Source organism: Periplaneta americana, chromosome 16, assembly GCF_040183065.1.
Source record: "Periplaneta americana isolate PAMFEO1 chromosome 16, P.americana_PAMFEO1_priV1, whole genome shotgun sequence".
Classification (NCBI taxonomy): domain Eukaryota; kingdom Metazoa; phylum Arthropoda; class Insecta; order Blattodea; family Blattidae; genus Periplaneta; species Periplaneta americana.
Genome location: NC_091132.1, coordinates 160,845,555 through 160,870,203, shown reverse-complemented (window position 1 = coordinate 160,870,203; position 24,649 = coordinate 160,845,555). Strand labels below are relative to the sequence as shown.

The 24,649-nt window shown below is 35.1% G+C and overlaps 2 protein-coding genes across 6 annotated transcripts in view; both read left to right on the top strand.

Annotated features, from left to right (window-relative positions):
* LOC138691651 (zinc finger protein 235-like) overlaps positions 1-24,649 on the top strand; it is a 146,244-nt gene that overhangs the window by 106,704 nt on the left and 14,891 nt on the right. The gene's annotated exons all lie outside the window — the stretch shown is intronic.
* On the top strand, positions 1,408-23,853 carry LOC138691660 (gastrula zinc finger protein XlCGF26.1-like). Of its 5 annotated transcripts, XM_069813872.1 has the most exons (8): positions 1,408-1,571; positions 2,843-2,940; positions 3,517-3,654; positions 4,356-4,435; positions 15,241-15,338; positions 15,934-16,071; positions 17,919-17,998; positions 21,070-23,853. In XM_069813872.1, the coding sequence occupies exons 2-6, from the start codon at positions 2,848-2,850 to the stop codon at positions 15,963-15,965; spliced, it is 441 nt and encodes a 146-aa protein (XP_069669973.1). In that variant the 5' UTR covers positions 1,408-1,571; positions 2,843-2,847; the 3' UTR covers positions 15,966-16,071; positions 17,919-17,998; positions 21,070-23,853. The 5 variants fall into 5 exon arrangements, with proteins under 5 accessions (XP_069669973.1, XP_069669970.1, XP_069669968.1 ...); XM_069813869.1 differs by lacking the exons at positions 15,241-15,338; positions 15,934-16,071; positions 17,919-17,998; positions 21,070-23,853 and adding an exon at positions 6,653-8,201 and having other exon boundaries at positions 1,420-1,561; XM_069813867.1 differs by lacking the exons at positions 15,241-15,338; positions 15,934-16,071; positions 17,919-17,998; positions 21,070-23,853 and adding an exon at positions 6,653-8,201 and having other exon boundaries at positions 1,420-1,571.

Below are 24,649 nucleotides of genomic sequence, written 5' to 3'. Positions count from 1 at the left end.
GTAAATCATTTGACGTAGGTGTGTTTAGAAACGATTACTGCTGAATTTACATCATATTAAAATCCGTCATTTTATGCGCATTCTAAAGATTCAAATTCCTTCCCAGTAGGCTCTTCAAGATTTATTATTAGCAGAGTGCTAACTCCTTTTACTCAAAGACGGTTTCTAATTACAGTTTTTACAAGATTTATGCAACTAAATCCTCGCTCACAGTTTACGACATGCGATGGAATTACTGTATATAAGCCAATTAGAAGAAATTGTTCACTCGACTTTTTAACGTACATGAACTGTAGCAACTTTTTGAAATCCATTTCTGAACAACTATTGCTCAATATTTCCTTCAACACTGCCCGTGCCATTAGCATTTCATTTACATTCAGATTCTCCAGAACTGATTAGTTGAAACACATCTCTGATTTCATTTTCTCCATTACCATCTTCGTTTCTGAAGTCCAATGTGGTTGTCGTATTTTTGCACATTTACATTCAAAGTTTATTGCATTTTTGGAAGTCTATTAGCAAAATGCGAGGAATGCGACTGTCGCTCAAAGCGTGCTGTCACTTTACAACAAGCTGTGGACCAAGTTTGAACTGTGAACTTTCCTATAAGAACAGACAGAAACTGTCAAATTAGTACCGCAGTGCACTATTCTCTGCTTCTACTGCTAACGGAAAACTTAAACAAAACTAAACAGTCAGGAGAATCTCCTTATTCAGAATGTGCATCCCCTCCTGATTTACAGCCTAATGCAGCACACTATTTCGCTATAATAATGGAAAGATTAAAGAGACATTTTATTGGTTGAAGGTGCGCTTGCAACGGACTTTGGGGCTGAATATGTGATCTCCAAGCCTGTTAGCCACTTTTCTCTCTCTCGTTTCGTTCCTCCACTGAAAGTAATTTTCAATGTGAAAAGCCGGAAAAAGACGTAACATAATAGCTTGCACATAAAAGGGGCAGATGGACGCGTTACAGAAGTTGGCTTAAGTATCACAAGAACAAACGCCGAAAGGTGTTAGTTGGACATTGTTCTTTCACAGTGCCAATGGAGTCCAGTAAACTCGGACATATGACAAGTGTGATATTCGAAGGCTGACCTAAGACCGCCAGAAGAAACACCAGGATTTGTAAGTCTAATCTGTAAGAGTCCCCTGTGCGAATAAAGTGGGGTAACGTCGTTCATGTAACAGGGCGATGCACGAAGCTTAGCCAGCGCATCTTTGTGGAAAATTGTTTGCAATATTAACGGAATCTCTATGGGCAAGGGAATGTAGGTCCGTGGCCCATTTCTTTTAGGGCTCATCCCGATAATCCTCTTAGAGACTAAGGAAATCCTCTGGCAGGACGAATTTGTATTCAGTTTATAATGTTCACATTACTGAGCTTAGGTATCCAGAAACCTTCGTGTCACGGTCTTCTATGTCAATTGCTATTCATCTAGCGTAGTTATCTTTTCTAGAAGATTATTATAGGTCTCTATATATTAGCTGTATCGAGCTAATTATTCTGTGCTAATTTTGGTCTTACCTAGTGCGTAAGATTTACGGCCCAAAGCAGGTATGTAAATGTAAATATTTCAGTGCAAACTAGGCAATATATTGTTGCATTGTATTCCGCAAAACACATGAGTAAACGACATCCACAAACGTTCCTCATTACTTTCAATCCGTTGTGCTCTATATCGGCTTGCACCAGAGACATGTATTTCTTTATTTCGGCAAATGTTTTCACTTATCTCGTATCACATATAGTCGATTCTTGCTTACCGATTGTATTTGTTGTATTGTCACATTCTTTTTACAGTATTTGTATATGGAACTTGGGTCTCATGAATACTACTCTCCACATTAATAGTTATAAGGGGTATCTGAATGTTGATAGAGAATGTTTTACTCTGATTACGCAGGAAGGAACGAGTGCACAATATGGAAGGAGCGAAAATTTCCTATACCGGTACTCATGTCGTCATCTTATTTACTCGGAAATAGAAACGAAATTACACTCCTGATCTCGTCACCCCCAACTCTCCATCACTTCCTCTTCTGTCTGTCACATCTTATATCTTTTATATTTTATATCACTCAAAATATCACTTATTTCACACAGTATTTATATTTTATCTACATTAAATCGACTGCAATGCATATTATACGTTCAAATTATTTACTTAGGTAGGCCTAATTGTTTTAGTGAATTATTGACCCAGTGAGATGTGTGCTAAGGTGTGTGATTTGAGTGGACACTCTCTTTATTTTCATGACCATTTCTATCTCTGAATTTTTATACTCATATATACATTTCTTAATGACATGTAACATGATTAATTCATACACCTCTCTCACTTTGCTGTTTACATCACTTCACTAATTAATTTCATATCTTTACACTATATTCTTACACTTTACATAATTTAAGCGACTCATACACTTATCTTCCATTGTTCTACACTGTGTCCTTCATGTCCTTCGTTTTCTTTTTCACTTCTCTATTTCCTACTTTACTCGTCCGATACTATTTAGTAGACATCTGCATTTTGTTTAAAACGCCTGAACGAATCCAGAGGAATAAATCATATGTAGAACTTAGTAACTAACACTGTCGTGAAATCATCGACTTTATTTGCAAGACAACTACTGTATCTTGTCCCTAGTCCCACATGCTCATCTGTGCTGATGTACACATTCGTTTGTATTTTTGTGGTAACTTTTGTGTGTTGTGGCGTTCGCACAGAAATACACACACTACGCAGATGTGGACTTATCATTGCCAAGCTACTAAGTCTGTCTGAATATTTCATATTCTGCATATTAACTTATGTTACTTAATTTCCTTTTTCAGTCGTAATGGACGTGATCAAGATGGAACCTGGGTCCGACCCAATGGGTATACAGACAAGTGGTATCGCAGATATAGAAGAGAGGAAGCTTTTATCTGAGGTATATTGAGAGCAATTACTGTTTAGTATCTAAATGCCCCATTTATAACTGGAGAGCGCATTCCTTTGTAATTAATTGTTTTTCTTGCACCAGATGAAACACAACTAAAAAAAGTTGAAATTTATGAACGATAAGTTCCAAACGGAATTTTATTTCAAATTAAACACGTATTGTCACTAATTCATGTGCGTACTTACATTCAGGAAATATATTACAAACACAAAAGTCTTGGAAGTTTTCTTACTCGCATTGATTTTTGAAAGAACGTTTAAGCAATTGAAAACTAAATCAATTATCGCTCTCTTAGAATAAAATTAGCCTTAATGTTGCATTGTGGTTCCTTATGATCATACCGCCACCATAATATCATACAAAAAATATATTCTTTTAGTGGTATATGCTGCGATACGAAAGTTTTCAGATAAACTATTTTACTATTGTTTTTTCGGATAGGTACATGTGAGTTCGTTGACATCAATGTAAATAATATTGTGGACGGAATTTGATAAATAGTGACGGTGTTTTCTTGAACTGATTTATATGATGTATTCTAATTATTTTGTTCTTTATTTGCAGGAATTAAATTTATTAGATTTGAACGTCAAGAAAATAAAAACTGAATGTATAGACCACGGATATGACGTGAAATCAGAGATGACATTTGAGGAAACTGCAGTCCCAATTGTCTTTCCGGTGCTGAAGAGTGAAGCTGAGGTGAGAGCAGTGTGTGAAGTTTGTTGGTCGCTAGTTCTCTCTATTTTATTTACTGGCTGGTGTGTCTCTACAGTAAAGAGACCAGCGAATGAATTAGTTGCTCTCATTCTTTGAATTTCTTCATGCTGTAGTCATTACTAAATCGTTTCCTGCTCATTTTTCTCATAGAGACTGCGAACTGAGTGTTCAGTGATTCATATTAATCTTCATGTTTTCATTGCCAGTGATAATTTTTATCTTAACAATTTTTAACTTAATTATTTTACTAATCCTGTTTAGTTTATTTGAATCATACCCGTACTTGCTGGTAATACCGTGGAGTGAAAATGGATGCTCAACTCCTTCATAAAATGTTCCCACTACTGACTTCACTCTAAAGATTGGATGAGTTGTGGTAATGTTTACTCCCTGATAGGTGTGAGCATTTCTGAACATGGTGCTAAACTCGCCATTTGTAATTTTACTTGACACAATGTAGTGCAAATGTATTAAGCACGCGATATATCATACAAAATGCAATCAATTCCGTTTTTAATATCATGTCCTTATTTCCAAATCAAGTTTCTGCCAACAATTCTTATATTGTATACTCCATTGGTAGAATTTATATTCAAATCTCTGGAGTATATAAACTGCCATGCATTTATTTCCATGTTTTACTGTTGTCCTATGTGTCTGTTTTACGTACTCTTCTGCTACAGGAAGAGTTTTGTGAGTTGGATCAAGTGAAGGAGGTCAAACTGGAAGTAACAGCAGAAGAGAATGAAGTCTCAACTGAGAGGTGGGTGAACTATAGGAGTACATAGTTTGGTGTTCGTTTTAGTCCTTTATTTAAATAATAACGACATAAACATATTTATAGATTTTACGTGATTATTTTTATATGTAAACTGCAATTTACGTTGCCAACATAAATGGCATGAATGATATAATATCCTATCTCTATCACGAACACCTGCCCTACCGCTACTTTACCACTCCTACAACTGCCAACTAGTGGAGCTGATGTTGCTGCTGGCAGAGAAAATACCAAGGCATAGACCTGCCTTCAACTTTTCACATTTACTGGAAACAGTTCACTGACCATTTTCATTGACTGTTGGAATGTACTTAGGAAATATAGTTCCTATTGTTTTCTTAGGCATAATCCGGCAGGTGTAATAGGCTTTTGTGTAAAGCTCTGAAGGAAGTGAGTCCTACTTCTCTGTAGCATGCCCATTACAGATCATGAGTTATAACAAAGAAATTAGAAAATCTACATTGATTTCAATTTTTGTATTTAGAAATTTCATATTATTATTATTATTATAATTATTATTATTATTATTATCATTATTATTATTATTATTATTATAATTATTATTTTTATAATTATTATTGTTGTTGATGTTCTTGTTGTTCTCGTCGTAGTCGTAAATTTCAATTGTCTTCAATTTTTATTTCCGTAATACTCTTGTGTGTATTGTGTTGGGCTTTTATTCGTCCATATCTCGTAATGAGCACATTAATATAATAAGCATAAGAATAGCCTGTTATGTCCCATTAAGAACAAAACTCTTCCCTAGGGGATAGGTAACTCATGTGTTGAGTTATTCCGTGTAAGGGATATGTCTTAGAATATGGCAGTTGTTTCGCCTCTGGTTGATCACTATAGTCTGTTTACAACTGGCAACTTTGTGATGGTGTGGCTTCCCCACTCCATCATAACCTTAAAATATAGCATTGTTGACATTTTGTGTACTTGCAACGCTCACAGCTGTATACCTACAATTAATTGCTCGTTCCTTCAGGGTTGTCGGACAAGTTACACATACTTTTAGGTTTTGCGTTTTATAAGAACAACGTTTAAGCGTTATTCATAAAATATTGACATATAACTTGTGTAAATGTATTACTTCTGTTAACATTACTTCTGTAACGTTAGATTGGATTTAACGCAAAAATTAAAACATATATTTTTTCATATTTTCCTCATAATATTGTAATATTCATTTCTGCAGAATTTTTGTTGTTCTTTTACTTTCTTTTCATAAAAGGACTATTATAATTTCCTATTTGTATTAGTGATTTAATTAAATAATTCCATTGCTGCATTTTAGACTATAGCATTATAGAAAAAATTAATGCAGTAAGTGACTTTTGAAACAGAACAAATATAATAAAGTGTTCCAAGGTTGTATTTTAATATCGTGTATTGTATAAAATAAAAAGAATAGCAGGAAACAAAATCCTTAGGCAAAGGTCAGTAAGTTGAGCTTTGTACCGTATTTTCAGTAGCTCCATCTATCTGTCTTCATTCACTTCCCCATGTTATATAACACACGTGTTTCCCCTGGCTTTATGACTGGACCAAAACCTCCTTACCTAGTTTATATTCAATCTAGTTCCAAAGAATTTGGCAGTGGCTAGGGATCCGTTGCAATGGGGTTATTTTGCCTTGTTATTTGTCCCCATGTAGGTTCTGTTGATAGATCTATATTTCTATAGAAGCAGGACGAGTGGCATTACTGATTAAGTGGATAGCAATTTCTGGGTCTGAGATGCCTACAGAATTTCTGAATTAATTGTTAAAAGCTCTTCCTCCTTTGGATATGTAAAACGTCAAGCATCTGCACTGTAATTATTATTATTATTATTATTATTATTATTATTATTATTATTATTATTATTATTATTATTATTTAATTTGTACCATAGTTGTTTATTTCATTGTATTAATTGTATCACTGTCTTGGACTGCCCTTGTCCAATGTCTTGTCGAGCACATTAATATTAATAAATAAATGAATAATTATAATTATTACTATCATTATTGCCGTGATGATTCTTATAATTACTATTATTACATAATATTTTAGTGATAATCTGTACAGATGTAACTGAATGTGAGAGTCCATTTTCACTTTTCACCTATTTTACATTGCTTATTGCGCATATACTATATTTCCTTATAGCAAATTTAGACATTCTTTGCACTAATGGTACTTATAATTGTCAGTCTTGCAGTTAGCCATAATAGTGGAGCTGCAAAATTCTGCGAAAATATTCCTGAAGGGTACGACGGCAAGAAACACGATTGTGACATTTGCGGAATGTCTTTCCTCGACTCTGCAAGACTCAAACGCCATTACTTCGTACACAAATGTCACAAGGAATTCAATTGCGAATTGTGTGGAAAGTGCTTTTCCCAATCGGGAGATTACGAAAAGCATTCATGCGTTCCCTCAAGCGAGAAACCATTCAGTTGTGACGTTTGTGGAAAGTGCTTTTCAAAGTCCTACTATCTCAAGACGCATTCATTCGTCCATACAAATGAGAGGCCATTCAGTTGTGAAGTCTGTGGCAAGAGTTTTTCGCGCTTGGCACATCTCGAGAGGCATTCGCTCATGCACACAGGCACAAAACCATTCTGTTGCGACGAGTGTGGGAAGTGCTTTGCTAGGTCTGAACATTTTAAAGCGCATAAGATGGTGCACACTGGCGAGAAGCCATTCAGTTGTGACGTGTGTCGGAGGTTCTTTTCTAACTCCTTCTATCTCAAGCAGCATACACGCATGCACACAAACGAGAAGCCATTCAGTTGTGACGTGTGTGGGAAGAGATTTTCGCGCATGGCTTATCTCGTGAGGCATTCACTCGTGCACACAAACGAGAGGCCATTCAGTTGTGCTGTGTGTGAAAAGAGTTTTTCGCAATCGGCACATCTCCAGACCCATTCACGCGTGCACACAGGAGTGAAACCATTCTGTTGTGACGTGTGTGGAAAGTGTTTTTCAAAGTCGAGCGATCTCAAGAGGCATTCACTCGTGCACACAAACGAGAGGTCATTTAGTTGTGATGTGTGTGGAAAGAGATTTTCGCGTTTGCATGATCTCAAGAGGCATTCACGCGTGCACTAGTGCACAACCATTCCGTTGTGACGTCTTTGGAAAGAGTTGCTCTATCTCCGTACATTTGCATGTGCATTCACGTGTTCACACAGGCGAGAAGCTCTTTTGCTTTGATGTGTGTAGGAATGATTTGCACTCCGCAATAAACTCTATCTGCATTCTCGTGTTCACGCAAGCGGGATGCCGTTTGGTTCTAAAGTTTGTGGAAAGAGTTTTCTGGGGTACAAATATCTCAATGTGCATTCATGTGTCCACAGTTGAGAAGCCATTCTGTTGTGATGTGTGTGGGAAGTGTTTTGGATGTCCGTTTATTCTCCAGATTCTTTTTCGTGAAAAACCGTGCAGTTGCGATGTGTTTGCAATGGATTTTTCGCGCTCGGAAAACCTTAATGTGTATTCACGTAAGCATACATAAGAGAAACATCTCTTCAGCTGTCATGTGTATGAAATGCGTTTTTTTGTGGCCCGCACATCTTAATATACATTCATGCGGGTACACAATTATATTTTATAATAAATATTTAAATATCCTGTACTTTAATCACTGTATGGTTTTATTATGTTAGCTTTAATTTGTACTTCAGCAAGATGATCTTTCGTTGTTCTGAACCTCTATAATAAATTGTCTATTTATTTTTTAATCAGGTAATCTTTTAATACTTTGACTTTTATTGTAATTGTAAATTTAACATTAATTGTAATTATAATTTTAATGTTATTCTTAATACTGTAGTTGTAATTCTCAGCTAGGGGTGAAGATTAGGCTTGATGGCATTATCTCTACCAGGTTAAATAAATATTATATAGTATACTATACTGTTTATAAGCCAGAAGCCATATGTTGGATCTTGTGTGGAAGGTCTTTTTGTGCTAAAAGGTACCTCAAATGGTGTTTACGCTTACTGCCTGGCGAAAAATGATTGAATTGTCAAGTTTTGGCTTAACTTTGTTGAATATGGAAAGTGTGAAAAGCGAAGCTCCAGACACTCGTTGTGCTCCTCACTTATGGAATCAGGTCGAAGCAGCTAGATCAAGTGAACCACGCACATTAACACAGAAGCATGGCACAACCGCTTCCAGAACATTGCTTGTAAGAATCATCCCACTGTATACAAACTCATACTTTATTTAAAGAAAGAGCGATCCGATATAGACAGAATGATCCAGGGCTTTGAACTGGGACGAAGAGTGAAAGAAGCACAAAAACGAAAATATAAAAGCTCAAATATAATGCTGCAATATATTTCACAAAGGTATGATGAATTCAAAGACAAAGGACGTGTAGTTTAATATTTGCGTGCCTGTGGTTACGACATTGAAATTTGTAAAATCCTTCCAAGACGCGGTTTCTGCAATAAAATAGGCTTAAAGTTTTTCAGGAAATATGTAAACAATTTAAAACTTCGTTCCACCTAAGTCATTGCTATATCAATTAGAAAAATATATATAAAATAAATACTGTGTATGTGAATTTTCTGTGTTCTAATTTTGTCTTGGGTGAATTCTCCGGTGCATAAGTTGTCCATGGGTCAAATTTCATTTGGGTGAATATTCTTTGTGTGAACTAGCACCGATATAAATATACATGAATATACTTGAACAGTACGAAATATACAAACATTTATGGGAATAATGAGTTAGGCTACTTAGCAAACTGATTATATTCATTTGTTCATTGCTCAGTTACTAATATACTACTTGGAAAAATTTGGTTATGCTACTTCAAACGTATGTAAGCCTAAAGTTTTTGTTGATCATCGTCTGAAGAAAAATGGTATGTATTTTCATTACAATTTAAACAACAATAAAACTATATTCGTTATAGATAAATATTTCAGACCAGATGCTGATCTTCATTTTGATTTCCCTAACAAAATACAGTAGCGTGGAAATTAATACGAACAACGTAATTACTTGTGCAAAAACACTCAAACGGGATAAAAAAGGATCTAAGACATACGTCAGTAATCTATGTTTCCTCCCTTGTTCCTAATAACAGCTCTGAGACAATTGGCATGGATTCCACTAATTTCCCACAAATATTCTTCATTTCTTCATCGCGAAACCATACACCAATGAGGGCAGAAATCATCTTCTCCTTTGTAGAACAATCCATTATTTGCATTCTTCTTTTGCAAATAGACCACATGTTCTCGATGGGGTTGATGTCGGGTGAGTTGCCTGGCCAGGGGAGTACTTGAATATTCTTCTTGTTGAAGAATTCTGTAGTTTTTTCGAGACGTATGGCATGGTGCCAGGTCTTGTTGGAACACACCTCTGCCATCCGCAAATGATTTTTGCAGCTGGGGTACGATTCTGGTTTCCAATAAGTGAATATTTTTGTCATAATTCATCATTCCCTTGATAGGTATTAATGCTCCAGGTCCTTCATGTGTAAAACAACCCCAAAACATTACTTTAGGGGGGTATTTGGGTGCTTGTTGGAGATGAGCTGCTGTTACTTTTTCGGATCCTTTCCGTTTGTTACAAACAGGGTAGCCGTGGACCTCGAAATGAGACTCATCGGAAAAAAGTACATTCTTTCAGTCATTCACTGTAAAAGTCCCCTGTGCGAATAAAGTGGGGTAACATCGCTCATGTAATAGGGTAATGCACGAGCTAAGCCAGTGCATCTTTGTCGAAAATTGTTTGCAATATTAACGGAATCTGTATGGGAAAGGAATGTAGGTCCTGGGTCCATTTATTTTAGGTCTCATCCTGATAATCGTCTTAAAGGCTCAGGAAATCCTTTGGCAGGATGAATTTATATACAGGTATTGTGTATCCAGTTTATAATATTCACATTACTGGGCGTAGGTAATCCAGAAACCTAGGTGTCACGGTCATCTATGTGAATTGCTATCCAGCTAGCTTAGTTATTTTTTCTAGAAGATTCTTTTAGGTCTCTATATATTTGCTGTATAGAGCTAATTATTCTGTGCTAATTTTGGTCCTACCTAGTGCTTAAGATTTACGGCCCAAAGCAGGTATGTAACTGTAAATATTTCAATGCACAGTGGGCAATATACCGTTGCATTGTATTCCGCAAAAGATAGGAGTAAACGACATCCACAATCTTTCTTCATGACTTTAAGCCGTTGTGCTCTATATCAGCTCGCACTAGAGACATGTATATCTTACTTTGCGTAGTGTTATGTATAATGTATTTCGGCAGATGTTTTCACTTATCTCGTATGACAAAGTTTATTCTTGCTTACAGATTGTATGTCGAATTGTCACATTCTTTTTGCAGTATTTGTATATGCAACTTGGGTTTTATGAATATTAATCTCCGCATAAATAACTAAAGGCAGTATCTGAATTTTGATAGAGAATGTTTACTCTGATTACGCAGGAAGGAACAAATGCACAATACCGATGGAGCGAATAGCCTATTTCGTATACCGGTACTCATTACGTCATCTTATTTATTCGGATATAAAAACGAAATTACACTCCTGATCTCCTCACCCCCCAACTCTCTTTCATTTCCTCTTCTGTCACATCTTATATAATTTATATCACTCAAAATATCACTTATTTCACACATTACTTATATTTTATCTACATAAAATCGACTGAAATGCATATTATACTGTATCTTCAAATTATTTACTTAGGTAGGCCTAATTGTTTTCGTGAATTATTGTCCCAGTGACATGTTGCTAAGGTGCGTGATTTGAGTGGAAGCTGTGGTGCGTGTCGTAGGAGAGTTGGTCAGGGAGTATTTTGTGACAGTTGTAGAATGCGATTTCGTTATGGAAGTAGTAACACTGCTAGTCATGAGGTTAGTCTATGTGATAACTGGTCATGTGAATTCAGCCACTATGAAACAATAGTTTTAAAACGAAACTATCGCCAATCTACAATATGAGCGGGAACTTTTCAAAATTCAATAGGGAAATTACACACTGTATATCGTTCTGAAACTTATTTGAAACTAATTTCTCTACTCCTACCGGTTTTTTACTATTTATTCCCTCTATCTTCATGATACATTCATTTTTTCCTACCTAATGCTATATTTCACTATTTAATTTAATAGCTTTACACTATATTCTTACACTTTACATAATTTAAGCGTCTCATGCACTTATCTTGCATTGTTCTACACTGTGTCTTTCATGTCCTTTGTTTTCTTCTTTCACTTCGTCTATTTCCTACTTTACTCGTCCGACACTATTTAGTAGACATCTGCATTTTGTTGAAAACGCCGGAACGAATCCAGTGGAATAAATCATAAACAGAATTTAGACAGAAACGCAATCGTGAAATCATCGGCTTTATTGTTAGACATCTACTGTATCTTATTCCGGCAATGATAAACTTTAGCGGTCCCTGCTTAGATCGTTCTTGCACGCATGAAAGTACAACTGGATTCAAAAGCACTGCCATAATAAAAGAAGGCTGACGGTTTTATGTATGCAATTGACGGCGTAGTTTACGGCCTTCGCCAGAGCTTAAAAGAGACAGCTGAAAACGTTTATGTAAATGTGATTTTTTCAATGAACAGAGGTCAATATACTTTTGCACTGTATTCCACAACAAGGTAGTAGGAAACGACTTCCACAAACTTTCCTGTAATCCATTGTACTGTACGCTTAGCGGCAAAAAGAATGGGCCGGCCAACAATTTCAAAGTTACAGACACATAACATTGCGCATGCTCGTCTCGTCAAAGCCGTAGTTCACTAGGTAACCTAACATTAAATCATTTAAATTTCCTGTCTTTTGTTTTAAGAGTTTAAAATATGTAATAAAATCGAATGGCGGGTTGATTCTAGATACACCAGGGCCCTTGAGAAGTGAAATAATAATAAAATTGATAAATACAAAATCAACCTGAGCGAATATGAACAGGAAAACCACGTATTATGCCGAACTGATAGTGACAGTCGTAGTAGCATAAGTCGTTACGGCATTGGTATATTGAACAAGTTGGTAGTAAGTAGCTCAAGGTTCGAATCTCCCCCAATCTTCTTTTTTTAATTACAAATTTGCCATCATATGTGTCTCGCAAACCTATAATTATGTGGCGATATCTCTTAGAATATGCCCAAACTCTAATAAATAATAAACCTCCCTCTCTCTCTTTCAAGCAATACTGCTATCTGTTAATACAATGGAAAACGATATCCAGAAGGAACACTTTTCTTCCAGCAGGATAGTCATCCGATACACACCGCCAACCGGATTCAAAGATGGTTTACGAGGAGTCGTGATGTCGACCCAGTCGACTGGCCTCCGAGTTCACCAGATATGAATCCGATTCAAAATTTGTGAGGTGCAGTCAAAAGGATCCTACGCTCTGTTTGGGCAGAACGACCACCCATTCAGACACCTGAGGAATTGTGGGACAGAGTTCTAGATGCGTGGGAGGAGATGGCCAATTTAGACCTGTTCCATAATCTTGTGGACTCCATGCCGCTCAGAATGAGGGCAGTTGTTGACGCAGGTGTTATGTGGACGAGATGCTAGTCTCCACCACACGCCTTGTTTCGTTAATATATTAAAAAATTGTTTGTTTTTGTTAATTTAATTATTTATTTGTGTTTGGTATGCGTCCGGTTTTTTAGGATGTGAAACAAGTATTTTTGTTTATACAGGCCAGGTCTCACCTATTAATAGCCCACAGGTGATGGTCAATAATATATTTTTACAAGGCAGGCATAACGAAGTTTGTTAACAAATGCCATTTCACATTTAAACTAATAAATTAAGTAAACATTAAAATAAAAAATAATAATTATACCGCAACGGGAGGCGAACTCACAACCTCTGGTACGGAGGTCAGACTTCTTACCACTGGGCCACACACCGCTCGTAAGGTTTACTACATTATAGACGGACGACTTTCAATGAAGAGACACCACAGCAATGCCTTGCAGTGGGTTACATTTACACGAGTGAACCGCGCGATAGAACTTAGCATTTCTATCGACCAAGACTCGGCCCATTCTTTTTGCCGCTAAGTGTACATACTTATATTAATTATAACCTGTAATCAGTAACTCCATAAGGTTCACAGTTTTCAGTACCCGAATTCTCTTTGTATTACAACCTTACCAGTTTGATATTTCGAATGAATTTCCGTTTTATGCAGGTTTTATTATTATTCTTATTATTATTATTATTATTATTAGTGTTATTATTATTATTGTTTATTATTATTATTACTATTATTATTTTTCTACGCCAGATACTCTTGTAATTCTATACTATACATTAATCAGATCTAAACTAGAATATGCATCTGTCGCTTGGAACTCTATTACTTCTACTGATTCGCCTAAATTGGAAATCATTCAAAGAAAATTTATATCCCAATGTGCCTTTAGGTTTTTGCCTAATTCATCTGTTTTCAATTATGAGCGTACTTGTAAATATTTTACAGTAACTTTTCTAGCCTTTATGCTAGACGTATTGAACTTGACTACTTATTCTTTTGTAAGGCCTTAAAGGGTGATATTGATTGTGAATCCTTCATAGGCAACATCTACCTTCGGGCCCCTGCGAATGGTTTAAGATTTCATTAAATTTTTTATACCTATAATCCTAAATCTCTCTCCAGTTGTCAGATGCATTAAAGTTGCCAATTCCCATTATATTAATTCAGATCCGTTTAATGTACAGTTTGTTGTTTGGCTACTCTTATATTATGCATAATCATTTTAACCTCATTCGTTTGTGTTGTTTTTAGCTTTTCGGTATCATATATTTTTGTAATTATCAATTCAATTTGTCATTATTGTTTATTTGTATTCGACTGTAATTTTAATAATTATTTGTATGCACTGTTTTTGATATCTATTCATTATGTCATTCATATATTTAATTGACATTATTTTTAATTATCTCACTGACTTAATTTTAATAATTATTTGTGCTATCTTACTTTGTTGCATTTGGTCAATGAGTTATGTAAACTAATATATAGTTTGTATTTCATCTCATTCCCATTTTCTATCATTCATTCTCATCATCATTTGTTGTTTTGTTCTGTTCTGTATCATGCTAAACTGTAATTGGCCTTGTGCTGTTGTTTTGCACGTTAATATTCTAAATAAATAAATAAATAAATTTATTATTGTTATTATTATTAGTGTTATTATTATGTTTATTATTATTACTATTATTATTATTATTATTATTATTATTATTATTATTATTAGTCTTAGTATTATTATTATTAGTATTATTAGTGTTAGTATTATTATTATATTTATTATTATTATATTTATTATTATTATTATTATTATTACTATTATTATTATTATTATTATTATTATTATTATTAGTAGTATTAGTATTAGTGTTATTATCATTGGGGCTGTGCGACCGATTCACCTCGTATAGTAGGCCATGCTCCAGGTCATTTTAAGTTTGCATGAAATGCACATTACACATGCACCTTCCTCTGACGGCAAGGTGATGGGGTGTTAGTTTCTAAATGGCCTGTACGGCACTGGGAAGGGTTCTTTCTCGTGAGGATGAACATCATTTTAAAACATTATCCAAAATAGTTGATTCTTCGATACAGTCGTTACTTATGAAAGACTCTGTATCTGTGGTAACTGTTGTGTGTTATGACGCGCACACACTGCGCAGGTGTGGTCATATTATTGCCAAGCTAGTAAGTTTGTCTGAATACTTCGCATTCTCCATATTAACTAAAGTTATTTCATTTCAATTTCCAGTCGTAATGGACGTGATCAAAATGGAACCTGGGTCCGACCCAATGGGTATACAGACAAGTGGTATCGCAGATATAGAAGAGAAGAAGCCTTTATCTCAGGTATATTGAGAGCATTTACTATTTATTTTCTAAATGCCTCATTTATAACTAGGAAGCGCATTCCTTTGTAATTAATTGTTTTTCTTGCATGAGATGAAACACAACTGAAAAAAGTTTAAAATTATGAACGTGAAGTTCCAAACGGAATTTTATTTCACCTAAATCACGTATTGTCTCAAAATCATGTGATTACTTACATTCAGGAAGTATATTACGAACACAAAAATGTTGAATTTTTCTTACTAGCATTGATTTTTGGAGGAACTTTTAAGCAATTGAAAACTAAATCAATAATAGCTCATTTCAAATAACATTGACCTTTATATTGCATTGTAGTTCCTTGCTATCATACCGGCAACATAATATCATACAGTAAAATATATTCTTTTACTGGTATATGCTGCGTTACGAGAGTTTTCAGATAAACTATTTTACTATTTTTTTTTTTTTTTTTTTTTTTTTTTCGAATAGCTACACGTGAGTTCGTTTAAATCAGTGTTAATAATATTGTGGACGGACTTTATAAATAGTCAGGGGGTTTTCGTGAACAACTTTATATGATATATTGTCTAGTTATTTTGTTCATTATTTGCAGGAAGGAAATTTATTAGATTTGGACGTCACTAAAATAAAAACTGAATGTATAGACCACAGATATGACGTGAAATCAGAGATGACATTTGAGGAAACTGCAGTCCCAATTGTCTTTCCGGTGCTGAAGAGTGAAGCTGAGGTGAGAGCAGTGTGTGACGTTTGTTGGTCGCTAGTTCTCTCTATCTTATTTACTGGCTGGTGTGGCTCTACAGTAAAGTGACCAGTGATTGTATCTGTTGCTCTCATTCTTTGAATTTCTTCATGCTGTAGTCATTACTAAATCTTTTCCACCTCATTTTTGGCATAGAGACTGCGAACTGAGTGTTCGGTGATTCATATTAATCTTCATGTTTTCATGGCCAGTGATAATTTTTACCTTGCCAATTTTTAACTTAGGGCCGTATTCATAAACGAGACTTTGGATGAGGACTTCCCAAAGTCGACTTTCGTAGTAAAGTTTAACTTTGTTAAAAGTCTTATTCATAATCAATACTTCCGAGACTTCGACTTTGACTTTGGTAAGTCGAGATTTGACGAACTTATTCTAATGTTGGCAATCACAATCACTGCCTCCTAAACGAATTAAATTAATAGATAGTTGAAATAGTGTAGGCATTGCAACAATCAAAGCCATCTTTTGAGTCACAAATCAATGATCATTGAACATCGGTACATGTTAAGCAATTGTTAATAGTTCTTGCAGCTTTACATAAGAATAATATTATTCGAGGGCTTATTGTGAAACTAACTTAAGTACAAAAATTAACATTTTAGGTCTTTACACCAATCGATAATAATTTCTTCTTCTACCTGGCCACAAAAATCGTAACTCGGTTCGAACAGTCTTGTATATAACACAGTTCATAATTACAAAACATGGTGGTATAGCTTGTCTGAAATAGTATTGCCTGTTAATAATTTTGTTGTAAATAAAACATCTATTCTGGTTACGTTAGTTTCACATTAAGGAAATTATTTCACTGTAAAATAATTTTGTTGTGAAGATATGGAAAATAAGATTCCACCAATGACAGACTATGAAAGAGACATATTATCCTGCGCACAGTTGACAGAGTTCTTCCCTGCATGTCTGCATAAACTACTTAACAATTATCTGAAATCAATATGTAGAAGACATTATTATGACGACCGCCAGGATTATAAATTAACTGCATTTCCAACTGTATAACCTATCCTCTATAGAATTAAATAGTAAGAATCAATATTGAGCTATTAATCCTTACCTATAGCGTAAAATCGCGATGAAATAAATTGTATTATTTATTTGTGGAACAGATAATCCTCTTTGATTGTTCATCAATGAAAGTTGAAACATGACGAGGATATTTAATACTGTCTGTTTATCAAATCTCTACCTTGATTTGAATTTATAATCTATAATGATACGCTAAGGAACATGAGCAGCTTTAATAATCTCCTAGATGTCTTCAATATCCTCGGCAAATTCATCAATTTCCCAAATATCAGTCATTTTCCCAAAGTCAACTTTGGTCCAAAGTCTCGTCTATGAATTCGACCCTTCATTATTTTACTAATCCTGTTTAGTTTATTTGAATCATATACGTACTTGCTGGCAATACACTGGACTGAAAATGGATGCTCACGTCCTTCATAAAATGTTCCCACTACTGACTTCACTCTAAAGATTGGATGAGTTGTGATAATTTTTACTCCCTGACAGCTGTGAGCATCTCAGAACATCGTGCTAGACTCGTGATTTGCACTTTCACTTGTCACAGTGTAATGCAAATGTATTAAGAACGCGATATATCGTACAAAATGCAATCAATTCCGATTTTAATATTTTCTCCTTATTTCCAAATCATGTTTCTGCCAACAGTTCTTATATTGTATACTGCACTGGTAGGATTTATATTCAAATCTCTGGAGTATATAAACTGATGCATTTATTTTCATGTATTACTGTTGTCCTATGTGTCTGTTTTACGTAATCTTCTCCTACAGGAAGAGTTTTATGAGTTGGATCAAGTGAAGGAGGTCAAACTGGAAGTAACAGCAGAAGAGAATGAAGTCTCAACTGAGAGGTGAGTGAACTATAGGAGTACATAGTTTGGTGTTCGTTTTACTCCTCTATTTAAATAATGACAACATAAACATATTTATAGTTACTACGTGATTATTTTTATATGACAAATGCAATCTACGTTGCGGACATTAATGGCATGATTGATATAATATCCTATCACTATCACGAACACCTGCCCTACCGCTACTTTACCACTCGTACAACTGCCAACTAGTGGAGCTAATGTTGCTTCTGTCAGAGATAATACCAAGGCATAGACCTGCCTTCAACTTTTCACATTTACTGGAAACAGTTCACTGACCATTTTCATTGACTATTGGAATGTACTCAAGAAATATAGTTCCTGTTGTTTTCTTAGGCATAATCCGGCAGTTCTAGTAGGCTTTTGTGTATAGCTGAGAAGGAAGTGAGTCCTACTTCTCTGTAGCATGTCCATCACAGATCCTGAGTTATAACAAAGAAATTAGAAAATCTACATTGATTTTAATTTTTGTATTTAGAAATTTCATATTATTATTATTATTATTATTATTATTATTATTATTATTATTATTGTTATTATTATTATTGTTATTATTATTATCATTATTATTGTTGTTGATGTTCTTGTTGTTCTCGTCGTCGTCGTAAATTTCAATTGTCTTCAACTTTTACTTCCGTAATACTCTTGTGTGTATTGTGTTGGGCTTTTATTCGTCCATGTCTCGTAATGAGCACATTAATATAATAAGAATAAGAATAGCCTGTTATGTCCCATTAAGAACAAAACTCTTCCCTAGGGGGTAGGTCTTTACTAACTCATGTGGTGAGTTATTCCGTGTAAGGGATATGTCTCAGAATATGGCAGTTGTTTCGCCTCTGGCTGATCACTATAGTCTGTTTAGAACAACTGGCAACATTGTGATGGTGTGGCTACCCGACTCCATCATAACCTTAAATAGAGCATTGTTGACATTTTGTGTACTTGCAACACTCACAGCTGTATACCTACAATTAATTGCTCGTTCCTTCAGGGTTGTCGGACAAGTTACACATACTTTTAGGTTTTGCGTTTTATAAGAAGAACGTTTCTGCGTTTTTTCATAAAATATTGACATATAACTTGTGTACATGTATTAGTTCTATTAACATTACTTCTCTAACGTTAGATTGGATGTAATGCAAAAATTAAAACATATATTTTTTCATATTTTCCGTTTAATATTTTAAAATTCATTTTTGCAGAATTTTTGTTGTCCTTTTACTTTCTTTTCATAAAGTGACTATTACAATTTCCTATTTGTATTAGCGATTTAATTCAATAATTCCTTTGCTGCATTTTAGACTATAGCATTAAAGAGAAAATTAATGCTGTAATTGACTTTTGAAACAGAACAATGTAATAATGTGTTCCAAGGTTGTTTTATTAATATCGTGTATTGTATACAATAAAAATAATAGGAGGAAACAAAATCCTTAGGCAAAGGTCAGTAAGTTGATCTTTGTACCGTATTTTCAGTAGCTCCATCTATCTGACTGCATGCTCTTCGCCATGTTATAACTCTTACGTGTTTCGCCTAGCTTTATGACTGGACCAAAACCTCCTTACCTAGTATATATTCAATCTAGTTCCAAAGAATTTGGCAGTGGCTAGGGATCCGTTGCAATGGGGTTATTTTGCCTTGTTATTTGTCCCCATGTAGGTTCTGTTGATAGATATATATTTCTATAGAAGCAGGACGAGTGGCATGACTGATTGTACTGATTGAGTGGATAGCAGTATCTGGGTTTGAGATGCCTACAGAATTTCTGAATTAATTTTGTTAAATCTACTTCCTCCTTTCTATATGTAAAACGTCAAGCATCTGCACTATTATTATTATTATTATTATTATTATTATTATTATTATTATTACTTACTTACTTACTTACAAATGTCTTTTAAGGAACCCGAAGGTTCATTGCCGCCCTCGCATAAGCCCGACATCGGTCCCTATCCTGTGCAAGATTAATCCAATCTCTATCATCATATCCCACCTCCCTCAAATCCATTTTAATATTATCTTCCCATCTACGTGTCGGCCTCCCCAAAGATCTTTTTCCCTCCGGTCTCCCAACTATCACTCTATATGCATTTCTGGATTCGCCAATACTTGCTACATGCCCTGCCCATCTCAAACGTCTAGATTTAATGTTCCTAATTATGTCAGGTGGAGAATACAATGCGTGCAGTTCTGCGTTGTGTAACTTTCTCCATTCTCCTGTAACTTCATCCCGCTTAGCCCCAAATATTTTCCTAAGCACCTTATTCTCAAACACCCTTAACCTATGTTCCTCTCTCAGAGTGAGAGTCCAGGTTTTCACAACCATACAGAACAACCGGTAATATAACTGTTTTATAAATTCTAACTTTCAGATTTTTTGACAGCAGACTGGATGATAACAGCTTCTCAACCGAATAATAACACACAATTCCGATATTTATTCTGCGTTTAATTTCCACCCGAGTGTCATTTATATTTGTTATTGTTGCTCCAAAATATTTGAATTTTTCCATCCCTTCGAAGAATAAATCTCCCATTTTTATATTTCCATTTCGTACAATATTCTGGTCACGAGACATAATCATAAACTTTGTCTTTTCGGGATTTACTTCCAAACCGATCGCTTTACTTGCATCAAGTAAAATTCCCGTGTTTTCCCTAATCGTTTGTGGATTTATTATTATTATTATTATTATTATTATTATTATTATTATCATTATTTTTATTATTTAATTTGTACCATAGTTTTTTATTTGATTGTATTAATTGTATCACTGTGTTGGACTGCCCTTGTCCAATTTCTGTTTTCCAGCACATAAATATTAATAAATAAATGAATAGTTATAATTATTACTAACATTGCCCATGATGATTCATATAATTACTATTATTACTTAATTTTTTAATGATAATCTGTACAGATGTAACTGAATGTGAGAATCCATTTTCACTTTTCATCTATATTACATTGCTTATTGCGCATATACTATATTTCCTTATTGCAAATTTAGACATTCTTTCCACTAATGGCACTTATAATTGTCAGTCTTGCAGTTAGCCATAATATTGGAGCTGCCAAGTTCTGCGAAAATTTTCGTGAAGAAAACGACGGCAAGAAATACGATTGTGCCATTTGCGGATTATCTTTCCTCCACTCTGCAGGACTCAAAAGCCATTACCTGGTACACAAATGTCACAAGGAATTCAATTGCGATGTGTGTGGAAAACGTTTTTCCCAATCGTGGGATTTGGAAAAGCATTCACACGTTCACTCAAGCGAAAAACCATTCAGTTGTGACGTCTGTGGGAAGTGCTTTTCAAATTCCAACGTTCTCAAGAGGCATTCACTGGTGCACACAAACGAGAGGCCATTCAGATGTGATGTGTGTGGAAAGAGTTTCTCGAGTTCAGGAAATCTCAAAAGGCATTCACACGTGCACGCAAGGGCAAAACCATTCGGTTGTGACGTTTGTGGAAAGTGCTTTTCAAATTCGAACGTTCTCAAGGGGCATTCACTACTGCACACAAACGAGAGGCCTTTCAGATGTGATGTGTGTGGAAAGAGTTTTTCGAGTTTGGGAAATCTCAACAGGCATTCACACGTGCACGCAAGCGCAAAACCATTCAGTTGTGACGTTTGTGGGAAGTGTTTTTCATACTCCGGCTATCTAAAAAAACATTCACGCGTGCACACAGGCGTGAAACCATTCTGTTGCGATGTGTGTGGGAAGTGTTTTTCAAGATCAGAACATTTTAAAAACCATCGCAAAAGGCATACTGGCAAGAAGCCGTTTAGTTGTGATGTGTGTGGGAAGTGCTTTTCAACATTTTCAACTCTTAAAAGCCATTCAATTGTGCACACTAGCGAGAAGCTTTCAGTTGTGACGTTTTTCGTTTTCGAACTATCACCATAAGCATAACTCCTACTCTCAGGCGTGAAACCATTCAGTAGTGACGTGTGCGGATTTAGTTTTTCGCTCTCCGAAAGATTAAGTATGCTTTCACGCGGACACACTGGTGAGAAGCCATTCGTTTGTGACTTGTGTGGCAACTGTTGTCAGAGGTTTTCAGGTCTGAAGAAGCATTCCCGCCTGCACATGGCATGAAGCCAATCAATTGTGACGTGACTTCTGTGCAAAGTGTTCTTCTCTCGCGGAATATCCTATTATACGTTCACGTGTTACCACAGGCGAGAAGCCGTTTAGATGTGATGCGTGTAAGAAGTGTTTTGCACATCCGGTGAAATTCCAGACGCTTTTTCTGGAAAACCGTTCAGTTCTGGTTCGTTTCGATTGCATATTTTGCGCTCAGCAAATTTTAGTGTCTATTCACGTATGCATACTTAAGAGATACTGTTCAGTTATGTGTGTGGAATGCGTTTTTTATGGCCCTCACATCTTAATATACAATCATGCGTGTACATGGTTATATTTCGTAATAAATATTTAAATATCCTGTACTTTCATCACTGTTTTGTTTTATTATGCTAGCTTTAAAGTGTTTTTCAGCAAGAAACTGTTTGTTCTTAATATCTATAATAAATTGTCCAGCTTTTATTAATCAGGTAATTTTTTGTACTTTGACTTTTATTGTAATTATATTTTTAATACTAATTGTAATTATAATTTCAATTGCATTCTTAATATTGTAGTTGTAATCCCCTAGTAGGGGAGAAGAGATAGGCTCTACCATGTTAAATACTATACTATAATATTCATCAGCGAGAAGCGATATAGTTGGATCTTGTGTGGAAGGTCTTTCTCTGCTGAGAGGTATCTCAAATGGCTTTTACGCTCACCTCCTGGCGAGAAGTGATTGAATTGTCAAGTTTGCTTTAACTTGATTGAATGGGAGAAGTGTTAAATGTGATGATTTTGGGTAGAACTATACACAGTGGAGTAGTCTAGAAACTTAGCAATCCATTCTCACAAGCAAAAAACCGTACTAGTTAAATGACTGGGAAAACTTGCGTACAATAGTCATTTCAAAATGTAGGTACGTTTACACAAGCGATAAACATTTCGAGAGCCATATCTTCAACACGTGCGAGTAATACATTGCTTTGGAAACGCTGATTCCCATACAAGCACTCCAGAATCCATTCTATTTGTAGGGTGTGGCTATTGTTTTGTAGCCACAGCACAGTTCCGGAAATTCTCTGTGACTGGTAATAGCGATTTTATCCGAGAAATTTTGCGCGTTCAAAAATATTTACGAAAGTTAAGGGCATTTATTCTTGGTAAATTACATTGATTCCATTGCAGCTTTAGTATGAAAGACTTACGGACCAAAACCTTATGATTGGCACGAAAATCTTTAGATCCCTCTTTTGTGTCCTTCCAGTTAATCTTCTGATTTTCAGTCGTTTCCACTCTAGAGCTTACGCATATTCGTACCTACGTCACATCCTCTATAAATCACGTATCGGTAAGAGATGGCGCTTTATGGCAGCTTCGACTTTGGAACTATTGAGAGTTGCAACCAGTGACAAACATCTGACGGTAACTAACTTTCAGGTTTATAAGTTACATCTTAGCGCTTTTGTGGAGAGAATTGACTAGATTTAGGTTATCTAAAATGGCATGACGCATACATACCGGTGAGAAGTATTTTATTTCCGATGATATTATTATTATTATTATTATTATTATTATTATTATTATTATTATTATTATTACACTGATATGAATTTAAAATATATTCTGTTACATTTTCTGATTCTAGTTAACTAATGTGCCCTGAATCTGAATTTGTATTCATGTTTTCATTATAATGTTAGATTTTTCTGTACTTTTGAAAATAAAAATAAAAGAAATTGAAAACTGACAAATTTCAGGATTAAAAAAATAAATCTAATACGATAGTCTAAGTTGTATTATTGCTATTAAGTATTGCTGTTTCCAGGCCTTTATTCAGTTTTTCTTTGTCACGCCAGGATTTTATGTAAATTTTGGAAATGAGGACGAAGAACTTCAAAATTTCAACAAGAATATCAAAAAAAGTGAAATGATGTACTATATATTAATTTTAAAACATATTTTAATGCCGTAATATAACATTGGAGACTATAAAATTAATTATTAATCATTATATTATATTGTATTAATGTTATATCGATTACTATAAATTATTATTAGTAATTACTTACGCCCATTCAGATGAACAAAATGTCGCTTGAAGCGCACCGTTTTGATGCCGTTCTGGGAATCCCTCTTTATGCATAATTTGCCAATATTGCTTTGTTCCATTCGCCCTGGTGCCATATTTTTATGTCTTTCAAATCGTGATGAAAGTAGAATGCTTTACGCATGTCACCCGTACATCTCTGCGGTTGATTTCCGGATTCATGATTTACTTTTGGAATTCTGCTGTTTTGTGCTGGACTTCAACTGGAAATAATATTAATGCACTAAAGAAGAGGCCTTCCGTTCGCAATATTTCAGATTTTTGGACAGCAGACTGGATGATAAGAGCCTCTCAACCGAATAATAACACGCACTTCCCATATTTATTCTGCGTTTAATTTCCTCCCGAGTGTCATTTATATTTGTTACTGTTGCTCCAAGATATTTGAATTTTTCCACCTCTTCGAAGGATAAATCTCCAATTTTTATATTTCCATTTCG

Excerpts from the sequence above, each read along its gene's own strand:
- LOC138691660 (XM_069813869.1), top strand. The coding sequence starts at position 2,848 with ATGGACGTGATCAAGATGGAACCTGGGTCCGACCCAATGGGTATACAG. Across the intron at positions 2,941-3,516 it reads AGAGGAAGCTTTTATCTGAG|GAATTAAATTTATTAGATTT; the intron begins GTATATTGAGAG and ends CTTTATTTGCAG. Across the intron at positions 3,655-4,355 it reads TGCTGAAGAGTGAAGCTGAG|GAAGAGTTTTGTGAGTTGGA; the intron begins GTGAGAGCAGTG and ends CTTCTGCTACAG.